Source organism: Corvus brachyrhynchos, unplaced genomic scaffold (genome assembly GCF_000691975.1).
Source record: "Corvus brachyrhynchos isolate BGI_N302 unplaced genomic scaffold, ASM69197v1 scaffold490, whole genome shotgun sequence".
Taxonomy (NCBI): Eukaryota; Metazoa; Chordata; class Aves; order Passeriformes; family Corvidae; genus Corvus; species Corvus brachyrhynchos.
The window spans coordinates 1925353-1937809 of record NW_008235774.1 but is presented as its reverse complement, the minus strand read 5'-3'; the positions used below and the strand labels follow the sequence as shown (position 1 = coordinate 1937809).

Here is a 12457-nt window from a genome sequence, read left to right as displayed (position 1 = left end):
GGGGGGTGGGAGGGGGACGGGGGGGAAGCAGGAGGGTGCGCAGGGTCTCTCGATCCCCAGGGGTGGTCCTCCCCGACTTGGGGACGACAGAGTCCCCTACACCCACTTGGGTGGGAATTGCTGCTCACTGGCTGTTCGGATCCAGACTGGGGCACCCGCATGCTGTCAGGGTTTGGGCACACGAGTGTGTTGGGGGCAGCAGGCTGGGGCACCCCCAGGATTATAGGGCGTACAGGTCCTGTGGTGAGAGTTGAATTCTGCCTCCCTGCACCCCAAGCCCACAGCCTGGGAGGCTTATATGCCTGAGAGGTGGGCAAGGGGGCTTAGTGGCTTCCAGACCCCTCCAGTAAGTCAAATTTAATTAAAAGCCTTAGGGTCCCTACAGTGTCCCCCCTGAATGGTGGCCTGGACACAGCAGGGACAAAACCCCTATTTGTAATGGTGCCCTCATCAAAGGCAGAGACGGTGCCTTGCAGGATACCAGAGGGGGTGGGGGATTCATTACAGGCACAGAACTGGGACCCAGCCTCGGAAAGCCCAGGTATCTGTCGAAACATGAACTATTTAAATCTATTAAGAATTTCACCCAGCCTGTCTTTATCCGGTTTTAAGTGCTTAGATTCCAGCTCCCCGGCGTGCTGTCCGGGCTATCATTCATTATCTGAGGCTACTCGTCTCCACATTTTCACACTCTTTTGACCCCTAAAATAAAGCTCTCCATAAGCCTTTCCCCTCACGGTCCCCTGCCTGCCCACCAGTGATTTATTCCACGTCTCCATTCCCTTTGCTAGCCCTGGCTCCAGGGGTGCAGTGGGGGCCTTTGTGAGTATAAATGCTGCTGTTATAGTCAGTTGTACATCAGCTGAGAGTTTGTCCCTGGAGCCCAAGCACTGTGTTTATTGCCAGGCAAGGGTTTAACATGGGTTTGAGAGGGACTTGCCTTGGTTTTTTTGCTAGAGGAGGGGAGAGAGAGGTAGGGCAAGCTCTGGCCAAAGCAGGGTGCTTGTGGAGGGTCTCCATGCTCCCTGCCACCCATCTCAGGGTAGATGTGCCATTGCAGGGCATATGCCCTCCTGCTGCCTGAGACCTGCTGTTTTTCCCTGGCTCTCAGACACACACACAGCTGTCCCTTCAGCTGTCTGTGCTTTCTCTGCCCCATCCTCATCAATATTTCCAAGCTCATGCCCTGTGCTCCAGCTTCGAGGATATCTGCCCATGGCTGGAGCAGATAGAGATGAAGCAGAAGCTCATTTTACCTTCATTTCAGGGGCAGGCAGACAGCACCAACAAGGGCAGGGTCTTAGGGTACCGGTGCCCCTTGCCCCAGCTGCTCAGAGCTGCATCTCACCATGGGGTCTGGGTCCTGCTGGTGCCATGTGTGCACTGGTAGCACCAGCTTGGGGAGATTAGCAGGGTTTGGCAGAGGAGGGCAAGGGGTCAAACTTGTTTTTTCTTCTTTTAAAAAAGAAGAAGAAAGAGAACCTTTATTTTAAGAATAATAACTCAGCTGCCTGAAGCACGGTGAATTCACTGGGCAGTGCAGTGGCTTCAGGGAGATCACCAGCTCACACTCTGCTTCACTCTGGAGCCAGTGGCGGGCGGACGAGGCCACCAGCACCACCAAACGGACATGCCAGGCTTCCCGGGACAGGGCACAGGAGCAGCTGGATGGTTCATGAACTGCTTCCCTCAGAGTCTGGGGATTTGGCCCCTGGCTGAGATCATCTCAGGGAGCCCTTCCCGTGTTGGGGGAGAGGAGTCTGGGTGCTGCCTAGTCCCCTGAGCCAGCTCATGACAGGCACCTTCCCATGTGTCTGCTCCTGGTACTGGTCCCCTCTCCCAGGCCTGGGTAGCACTGGTGTCTGTGGGCTTTGCTGTTGGTGGGGAGGGGTTCAGAGGTGCAGCTGTGTGTTGTGCCAGAGTTCCTGGAAGCCCCAGGACTGGTGGCATTGATGGAGTTGTTCCTTGCTGTCACTGTCACTGATGCATAGGGACTTCGGTGGCACACCTTTGTGTGTGCATCACTGGGCACTTGTGGGTGCTTGGCCAAGGGAGCATTTTTCCCTGGCCAAGAAAGAAATGTCTTTACAATTTCCCCATCCCACCCCTGAGTGCATTATCTGGGTGGTGGTGGTGATACAGGGGTTACCTGAACCAATTTTTTCCACCACTGACGACCTAATTTGTGAGAGTGGCATGGTGGGCTGTAGCTGGGCTGGATGTCAAGAGGCCTGGCCACTCAGGGGTGGTAACTGTGCCCACTGGGATTCTGGCAGATGGCTGCATCTGCAGAAAAAGATTCAGGTATGAGGTACAAGCACTGACATCCTGCTAGTGACCTTGTAGCTTGAGAAAGAGCATCCTCATGGTGTTAGAATGTCCCCAGAGAGTTCACTGAAGACACAGACCTTTCCATGGCAAAAGGGAGCAGGCTGTGGTCAGTGCCAATGGAAGATACATCACTCACATGCTGTTGGCACCTTGGTTAGTGCCAAGCTGCAGGGAGTAGGCTCTCCTTGCTCCCACCAGCTCTGTAAATTCTCTTTCTTGCTCTTCCCCTATTCTTTACACATTTCTTGCTCAGCTCCTTGTGCAACAGTGTTTTCTCTCTGAGCAGGACAGGTAGGGACTGCCTGAGGCTCCTGGGCTGGCCCAGAGGGTGCAGAGATACAGAGCAGGCAAACTTAGTGTCTGAGGAGCCCCAGGCAGGTTCAGAGCAGGATTTCAGCCAAGCCGGTTTGCAGTTGGGCTGTGCTTGCAGGAACAGAGGCACTGTGGGGATGGGGGCAAGCAAAGCCAGCTTCCCCGGTGCCTGTTGGCTCTCCACAGGCATGGCTGAGAGAAGCTGGGAGATGGAAGAGAAAGCAGGGCAGAAAATCATCCCAGCTGAAATGTGCTCTGCTCCAGCTGTGGGTCTGAGGGGCTCAGAAGGATGGACATCTGCCCTCCATCCCCTTCCCATCCATGCACAAGGGCAGTGCACCTCCAGATTTTCATGGGACTTCTTCAGAGGTGCCCAGGGGACCCATCCACCAGCCCCTGTGGCTGCACCCTTGCTTTAGGGGGTCCCAGTCCCACGTCTCTCGAGCCACACACCCTGGGTGGTTTCATGCAACAGTGGTCTCTCCTCTCTCACTGCCCTGCCCAGCAGCCACACTGCAAGGCCAGAGCCTGTAAGGGCAGGCTGAGGGGCTGGAGGGCCCTGCCTGTGTGCCTTGGGGTGAGCATTGTGAGTCACCCCCTGGGCTTGCTGACCCACAGTTGCTACCCCACGGCGCCCAACAGACCGGGCTGTCCAGCCATCCCAGGCATGCCTTCTGCCCTGGAGCAGCACCATATGGGCAGAAATGCAGCTCCCAGCAGGGGAGCCCCTGCCTGGTGCCATCTCCCTGTGCCCTTGCTGGGGCAGCTGCTGTCTTGCTGGGTTTTTCAAAGGGACAGTGTTCCTCTTGCACTCTTTGAGATGACTACTGGCTCCCATTGGGCTACTTGTTTTCTCCCACAAAGGCTGCTGGGCTTTCCCCAGTGCCATCCCTTGTCCCTGCTCCTGATCACGTCCACTCTCCCATGGTGACACCCAGGCTCCCCAGCCATGCCCTACACAAACTGGAGAGTTTGTCTGGGCTTTGCATCAGAGGCTTGACCCATTCAAACACCCCTTGTGTGGGAGGGTACTGGGCAGAGCTGGGCACACCCTGACACCTGCTCAAGCTTTGCAGGGTCCTGCCACAAAATGTGGCACCCACATTTGGGCATGAACTAGCCAAGCCCTCATGCTACCCCAGCTCCAGCCTCTGTCAGCACCTGGAGGAAGGACACAGTGACCACAAGTGGGTGGACTTCTTTCTTCTTATCCCAGCCCTTCCAGGGTTTGGACATGGCTTTAGGACCACCACCTCTGCAGGTGCATTCTCCCTCCATCCCCCCAGTACCTGTAGCACAAGTTTGGGCAGCTCCTGCTCACGAGAGCCTGGCCTCAGCATGACCCTGCAGCTAGCAGGTCCATGGGTTGACGCAATGCCATGCCAAAGCCTCTTTTCTTTAGGCAGCTTCCCAGCTGTTTGCATGCCATCCTTGCCAAGGAGGCGTAAGGAGGAGGGCAGGGAATGGGGTCCCCCTTCTCCTCCCAAACCACGGCATTTCCTGCTCCCTCAGTGCCCTGGGTGCTGCTCGGCAGCCAAGCCCTGGCTGTGCCCCCCAGGGCAGTGACTTGCTGCTTACTCACCACACCCTCATGGGCCTCCTGCTCTGTTTCCACACCTGGCTGCCCCGGTTAGTGGCAGCACCCACGCATCGCCCCAGGTGAGGGGCCGAGTGCCCGCCACATGCCTGCATGGGCTGCAGGGAAAGCTGGATGGGTGAAAATTCATCCATGTGTCCCCCTTGCCCTGTTAGCACAGCTTGGAAAGAGATGGGCTCCCTGTGGGTTTGACTTCCTCGTAGGCTGTCACTCAGTGTGACATCATTGTGCCTGGTGTGAGGTGACCTATGTCCTTAGGGATGGAGGTCAGTTCTCCAGGGCTGTCATCCTGCAGTTCTTACCTCTCCAGGTGGGTGCAGAATTACCTGTGGGCTCAGAGTGATGACCCGGGTACCCCAGGTAACCATGCATCACCCTCCTGGGGGCTTCCACAGGCTGGGATAGAGACCTGCATGCGAGGCAAGACACAGCCTTACTACTCCAGAGCAGAGTCCCCTTGGCACATGGGAGTGCCTAGGCAGCAGTACCAATGGGTGCAGACCTGTCAGGTCCCACATGGATTTGGCATGGCCCAGCCACTGCTCTCCCTTGGGGCTTCAGGGCCATCAGGACCAAAGCAGGTATTTTTCACCCAAGATGCAGGTGCCACTTTTAAAAGCTGACTATCCTCTTGCTCACTGCATGGTTCTGCCAGCCTCACTCCCTTGGCTTCCTGCAAACCGGGACCCCACTGGCTCCCCTCCATAACAGTCTGCTGGCAGGGATCAGAGGTCCTGCTCCACATCATCCCCACGCCCAAGGAGAACATGGCGACTTGGCCCAGTCTCCTTTGTCCATGATTTTCGCTGGGAATGAGACTGGGACATACTGGAAGCTCCATGACTATGAGCTGAGCTGGAAAAAGATGGTGATTATGGCTCTTAGGAACCCTCGGCTCTGTTGCAGCAGGCACAGCATCCAAGGGTTGCATCAGAAGCCCCAGTGACTCCTGTTTGACGTGTGTCACTGGGACTGGGCTCAGGCTGCAGCTGTGGCAGCCTTAGGGGTACCAGCAGCAGGTGGGCAGTGGTTTGCAGACTCTTTTCTGTGCCTCAGTTTCCCCTTTCAGCAATGGGGGTTGTTTCCCTTACATAGGAGTGCTGGAAGGTTGGAAAGTGGGACTCATCATCCCATTGGCTTTCGGGGTAAGACAGCAGCCCCCCAGCAGCAGTTCTGGCAGCCAGAAAAGGGCACCAGGGGCAGGCAGGAGGGATGCTGCTGTGCTGCTGAGCCTGGCGGGGGGCTCCCAGGCAGGAGGCGGTGGGGGGGGCCGGGGTGCCCCAGGCAAGTTGCGGGGAGCCGGGCTGGCGACCCTGTTCCTTCACCAGGGCAGGGGGAGGAGTGCCCGGCGGCAGAGGTGGGGCACCTTAATTGTAGATGGGGGAGGCCTTGGAGCGGGACAAGCTCAGGCAGATCTGGGCCCTGTGCCGGAGCCCTTGCCAAAGTGGTAGCAGTTTGGCAGCATTTTTCTTGCCCTTGTCTCCCCCCATTCTCCCCCGCCTCTGAACCCTCCAAAGCAAAACAGCTCTTGGGCTCCCGGCAGCCTCCCTGTGCCAGAAAGTGGAGCCCAGCGGAAATTAATATCGCGCTGGACTTAGGCAGCCCACCCCACGCCTCGCCGGCATGGACAGAAAGCTCCCGTGCTCTCCCGCCAGCCTTGCTGCCGCCTGGACCATGGGTGGGGACCCCCGCGGTGCCGGTGAGCCGCCCACCGCCCCCCAGACCCGCGGGGCTGAGATCTTCTTCCCGGCCTGATCCAGCGGGCCGGGGTGAGCCACAGTTCAGTATTTGATCTGACGGCCCCGGGGGGCTGGCGCATCGTTTTTATACAAGTACAAAGAGTCATCTCTTAATGAAAGTCCCATCTCTGCTCCCCCTCTTCCCCACCCCGCCGGCAGAGGCAGCCAAACCTCCGCCATCCTGCTGTAGATGTTGGGAGCCCATGGTCACAAAGGACAGCAAACTTGGAGACCGACATGGAGGCTTGGATCCCTGTGTGGTCATTGTGGAATGGGACCGGACAGATTTTCCGGTCACTTTCCATGTGGGCCTCAGTTTCCCCATCTATGGGGGACCTGTGCCAGGCAAGCTCCGCAATGCTTCCCTAGCTGCCCCATCCCTTTGCAGAGGTGCATATGAATTGTGCAGCAAAGGGAAACTGAGCTGCCAGGAGCAAAGGGAGATGGGTTCTTCCCAGCAGGAGTGTGGGCTTGCCTCAGTTTCCCTGCTGGAAATTCCCTTTCCAGACTAGGCCTCTCTGTTGAGCTCTTTAACCTTTAAACCTCCAGCCAAAGCATAAGGGCTCCTTTTCCAGGCTGTGTGAGAGGGCGCGTCCTCTCCAAGCCCAGCTGGGGTCTGGTGGGCAGGAGATCCAGGCAGCTGGGGAGCCTTACATGAGGCAGGGTGATCCTGGCAGGGCCTTGAGCTTCAAACAAGGAGCTTGGAGGGGGTTTGCACTGGGGACAGGATTGCAAGCAGAGTACTGCAGCCTGGTGTCCCAAACACAGCCCCCCAGCTGCACAAGAGTGAAAAGGAAACCCAGAACACAGTTAAACACTGAGATTCAGCTTGTGATTTTTGAGCCCCTGGGGCTTGGCCAGACTATAAAGCTCTGGGTTTGGAAGCAGAGTGCAGCTGATGCTCTCCAGTGAGTGGGGCTGAAGGCAGCACGAGCAGCCCAAGCACTGCTCCCCAGGGAATCCCAGGGAATGTAGCCTCCCAATCATCGGGCATCTCTTGGTCCTGGGGTATGCTGAGTCCAGCCCTAAGGTTCTGTGGGCATCCATGGCCACGGAAATCATGTTGTTGAGCAGGATGAGCTCTGAGCCCACAGGAGCAGTGCTGGAGGTAAGGGTGGGCTGAGTGGGGCTGTGTTTAGGGTGTGCTAAATTCGTGTGGCCCATGGCTCCGGAGTTGCCCATGGCAGAACTGGAGCAGTGCCTGCGTCAGCACGAGGCAGGGTGCTGGCAGGCTGCGCAGCTGCATGAGCTGTGCTGGGGAGGGCACTCCGGGCAAAATGTGTGGGGAAAGTACAGGAGTTTCTGTAGCCAGTGGCACACCAGGGAGCGCAGCGTTGTGTTCAGACTTTGCCTCCAGGCTACCAGGGAGCCAGGCACCTCTCTCCAGCTGTGCTGGCAAGGAGGAGCTGCCTCTGACATGGGCCTAGCCAAGACTTGCCCTTCCTCACTGGCATTGGCAGAGCTGGCGATGCCACCTGCATCCCTCCCTTGCACTCCCGCGCCTGCCTGCAGCTCCATTCCCTGGACTCAGTGCCTGGATTTGGGGAGGTGAGTACAGGATCCTGGCCAGCAGCCGAGGGGCTTTATCACATGCAAGGTCACTCATCTAGTCTCCCACGGGGTAAAGCAGCAAGCCTCCGTGGAGAGGGGGAGACACACCAAGAATGCTGGCTGGGCTCCTTGCTGTGTCCACAGCTCTGGGGGACGCAGCTGCATGGGGCATCAGTCACATGGCAATGCCAGGGCTCAGTTGGGTCAGTGCCAGCCCCAAAGAGCAGGTGCTGAGTAGCACGATATTTCTGCCATCTCCCATCGGGGGCACACCATCACCCCCATGGATGTCCCCAAGGATGTAGAGTAGTATGTGCTAACATCATCCTACAGCCAGTCCTGTGGCTGGAGATCCCCTCCATTCCCTGACTGGATGGAGAGGGCAAGGTATTGCCTGGGTGATCCACCCATACCTATTGTCCTGCCCCTGCTACATACCACTCTCCGTCCCCTTGTCACCCGGGCTCAGCATGGAGCTGGCACTGCCCTGCAGCCCTGCTCTGTCCCTGAGGCTAGATCTGGTCATGTCACATCCACACCCCGGTGTCTCCTGGGCTTGAGTGCTGGTTTTGCTCTGCTCGCTGTCCCCTCCTGCAGGGCAGTGGGGAGCCCCCTGGTCATGGACCCCAACAGCATCTGCCGCAAGACGAAGCGGCTGGCAGGGAAGCAGGCAGAGCTGTGCCAGCTGGAGCCAGAGATTGTGCAGGAGGTGGCCAAGGGCACCAAGCTGGGCGTCCGGGAGTGCCAGTACCAATTCCGCTTCCGCCGCTGGAACTGCACCAGCCACAGCAAGTACTTCGGCAAGATCCTGCAGCAGGGTAAGGCCAGTGCTTCCTCAGCTTCCCATTTCCCAAAAAGGCTCCAGCCTGGTCATGCTCCTCCCTGGGACTCCTGGAGCAGAGTCTTGGTGTGCAAACCTCTGTGTGTGTGTGTGTGTGTGTGTGTGTGTGTGTGTGTGTGTGTGTGTATGTAGGGGGTTGCTCAGTGCTCCCCAGTTCAGTCACGCTGAGGTTTTACTGCCGGGACATGTTACTGCCGTGTTGTAATGAAGCAATTACCGATGCTCCCAGACAGTGCGGGGCTTCGTGAAGCCCAAGAATGCACCCTCGTCTGGCAGTGATTTACTGCTCCCCTGGGACCCCAGGGTGTGCTGGGGGAAGGGGCCCGGGTGGGAGGCAGTGTGCAGCTGTTGGGAGCTGCCCCTCACCCCGTGGGTGCCCTTCACATCCCTCCTCCTGTCCCTGTTTGTCTCCTGTCCCTGTCCCTGGATGGGCACCCTGATGTCACCCTGAGGAACAGGGCCGGGTGGCAGGAAGGTATGTGCAGGTCTCAGCCACCTGGATACAGTGGTCCAAGCCCAGCCCAGCGGCACCAAAATCAGAGCAGGGGCAGAGGACACCCAAGAGAGTGTAAGGGATGGGAAAGCCCTGCCATGCTCCTCAGGGAGAGAGGCTGGGAGTGGATGATGCTCCAAGCAACAGGGGAAGCTTGAAGCACCTTTGGCTGGTAGGATCGCTTAGTGGGAGATGAGTTTAGTCCTTCCCCTCTTCCCATGTTGGTCCCTGTGCTATGGCAGATGAAGATGCTGGAGTAAGCCCCAGACTCCTCAGCCGTCACATCTGTTGGTACATGGCCAGCCCGAGGCAAAGTGAGTATGTCCTTGGGCCATGCAGGGTGGTCAAGGTGGCCTCCCTGGGAGGATTGGAAAGAGCGGGGTGCCCTGGGCACCCAACTGACTGCAGGTACTAGTGGGGGTCAGAGCTGAAGCCCCGAGGGAGACACTGGCCCATGGGAGGGAGATAGGCTCATTAAAAAAGCTGATTTGCAGATGTGGGTTCCTCCCAGCACAGGGAGGTGTATTCAGTCAAGAGGCAGAGAGTCACAGCACATGGGGGACTCTTCTGCCTCTGGAGTCACCTATTTTCACCACAACCTGGCAGTGAGGCAGGTGGGATCTGTGCCAGGCAGGGATCCAGGCTGGAAGTGGGGTGGTGCCAGAATACAGGGCCAGACCAGGTGGTGAGTGAAAGGTACTGGCAGATGAGCTGCTGGGTACCCAGGAACAGCTTGTGTTGGAGGAGGCACAGACACATCAAGCATGGGGATGCTGAAGAAGCCACCATATTGGTCCAGCCTCACTGCTGGGGTGATAGAGATAACCAGTGTTGTAGGGACAGCAGTGAGTTTGTGAGTCCCTGGCACTCCGAGGACATGGGGCATCCCAACTAGAGGTGTGGAGTTCCCCAGAGCAACAGGATGGGTGTCAGAAGCCCTCAGAGGTGCCAGTAGGCACCAGCCTCCCTGTAAGCCTGCAGGGATGGCATAAGGTATCCCAGTGTTTTTGGGGTTCCCAGCTCCATCAGATGAGTACCTCCCGTCCAATGTCCTTTTCTATCCAAGGATGTTGCAAACCTCCTGCTCCTGGCCATGGCCTCTCTGGCACAGTCATGGCTGTCCCCTCTTCCCTCCCAGCAGCCTGTGCCAGGTACGGCATGCCAGGGCAGGCTGGCTTGGGGGAAGCCACGTGTCTGGTGGAGCTGTCAGAGGAGCGGCATCCCCCCAGGGCCCGGCTGGCAGGGGGGCATGGGGACCTCTGCCAGCTTCGGGCTGCCTGCTGAGGGCTCTGCCAGCCCCAGGTGGGAGCAGGCGGGTGGTCAGGTGGCTTGTGGGGGCAGGAGGGCCTGGGGAGGGGGTGCCACCCCCTGGGTGGCACTGCCAGAAAGGCACCAGTGTGCCCAGTTCCTGCTAGCACCAGAGGGATTCAGGTGCTGCGTGGGCTTTTGGAGGAGATCCTCATGGAACTGGTGCCCTGGTATCCCTCTCCCTGCAGCCCCCTCAAGTCAGAATACTGAAGATGGAGGGATGGGACACCCCCCGGAACTCACCTTCCCCTCCCTCCCCAGGAATCCCCTGCATGCCATCACCCTGGGCCAGCCCTGCCCTGGCATTTGGGTGGGCAGGGGTTCGGCTGGCACGGAGCAGGGGGCGTGCAGGAGCCCCCCGAGCAGGGCGCCGCACCCCCGCTGCCAGAATCCCCCGCTGGCTGCGGCTGTGAGCGGCAGGTCCGGGCAGGGGAAAGATGCTTGGAATTCGTGTCCCGGAGCAGAGAGAGACAGGAGCAAATACTAATAATAAATAATCCTGCAGGGTGGAGGCTGTGCTGGTGGAGAGAGGGGGGCAGGCAGCTCCCCATGGCAAAGAGGGGAGTGGGGGCAGAGCAGGCAGCACAGCTTCATCACTGCCAACATGCAGAGGGGTGAGTGGCACCTTCTGTATTCCTCGCAGTATTTCTTTCCAGGTGCCAGTTTGGAGCTGGGGATGGGATTTTTACTGCTTGGAGGGATGTCGCAGGGTAGTGTGAGGAAGCTGTGGGTACCACCTGGTCACCTGGGACCACTCTCTGCCTTCTGAGCTTCCCTCTTTCCTATGGGGCAGCACCCAGACTTGCAAGGGGAGGCAGGAGATTTGTTGCCTCTCCGCAGCTGAGTGGAGGAGCATTGGCAGGGCCTGACCATCCCCCAGAGTCCTCAAATCTGCTTGCAAGAGGCCGTTCCTGTCCCAGGCAGCCTATTCCAAGGTGGGTGCATCACCCAGGGAACAGCACTGAGCACATATGAAGAGGGAGAAGGGGGCGTCTGAGCCCCCTGGGATGTCAGCCAGGGTGGATGGTGCTTTGCATGCTGGAGCTGACCCCACATCCCGGCCCTGTCTGTTCTCCTGCAGATATCCGTGAAACAGCCTTCGTGTATGCCATCACGGCGGCGGGGGTGAGCCACGCCATCACGCAGGCCTGCAGCATGGGCGAGCTGCTGCAGTGCGGCTGCGAGCTGACACGGAGCCGGGCCCCCCCCTCGCCCACAGCAGGGCCAGGCACAGAGGGCACCGCCTGGGAGTGGGGGGGCTGTGGGGATGATGTGCAGTTCGGCTACGAGAAATCCCAGCAGTTCATGGATGCCAAGAACAAGAAAGGCAAAAATGACATCCGAGCCCTTATCGACCTGCACAACAACGAAGCCGGGCGCTTGGTAATGCCCCTGCACTCCCTGTCCCCTGCGCCCCCTGTGCCCCACCCCCAGCCCTCCACCTTCAGTGTGCCCAAGCCGTGTACCTGCACCAGCTTTGGCTGAAATATGACCCAATGTCTTTTGGGTATCCTTTGCAGGTGCTTTGGAACCCCTCCCCGTGCCACTCTCCACCCCCAGCCTCTCCCCCGGGCCAGGGCAGCACCAAGAGGCAGGGTTTTGGCTGGGGGTGCTGGGCAGCGAGAGAGGGAACCGAGGGCTGAGCATCGCTGTCTCTTCCCCAGGCGGTGCGCAGCTACATGAGGACAGAGTGCAAATGCCACGGGCTGTCGGGCTCCTGCACCCTGCGGACCTGCTGGAGGAAGATGCCCCATTTCCGTGAGGTGGGGGATCGCCTGCTCGAGCGCTTCAATGGGGCTTTCAAGGTGATGGGAGGCAACGACGGGAAAACCCTCATCCCTGTGGGTGACAACATCAAGCCTCCCGATAAACAGGACCTCATCTACTCGGCTGACTCACCTGATTTCTGCTCGGCTAATCGTAAGACAGGCTCACTGGGCACCAGGGGCCGTGTCTGCAACAGCACAGCCATGGACACGAGTGGGTGCGACCTGCTGTGCTGCGGGAGAGGGCACCGGGACGAGACGGTGGTGTTGGAGGAGAACTGCCTTTGCCGCTTCCACTGGTGCTGTGTGGTGCAGTGCCGCAAGTGCTCCGTCCGTCAGGAGCTCAGCCTCTGCATCTGACAGCCTGAGGTCAGGCAAGGACAGTTTGGGAGACCACCTCCAAGCTCACAAGGCCCTCCTGGGACAGAGACAGGAGGAGCCGGTGGCAGGGTCAGCATGGGTGAGCCCAGCTCTGCGCTCCGGGGAGTCCTGCCTTCCCCAGAGGGCAGCATGGGGCTG

At 58.9% G+C, this 12457-nt stretch overlaps 1 protein-coding gene across 1 annotated transcript; it reads left to right on the top strand.

Moving 5' to 3' along the window:
- Positions 1-35: 35 nt before the first annotated feature.
- Positions 36-12451, top strand: WNT6 (Wnt family member 6). Its single transcript, XM_008644980.2, has 3 exons — positions 36-8348; positions 11254-11555; positions 11837-12451. Exons 1-3 carry the CDS (start codon positions 7904-7906, stop codon positions 12296-12298), a joined length of 1209 nt encoding a protein of 402 aa, XP_008643202.2. The 5' UTR covers positions 36-7903; the 3' UTR covers positions 12299-12451.
- Positions 12452-12457: the final 6 nt, after the last annotated feature.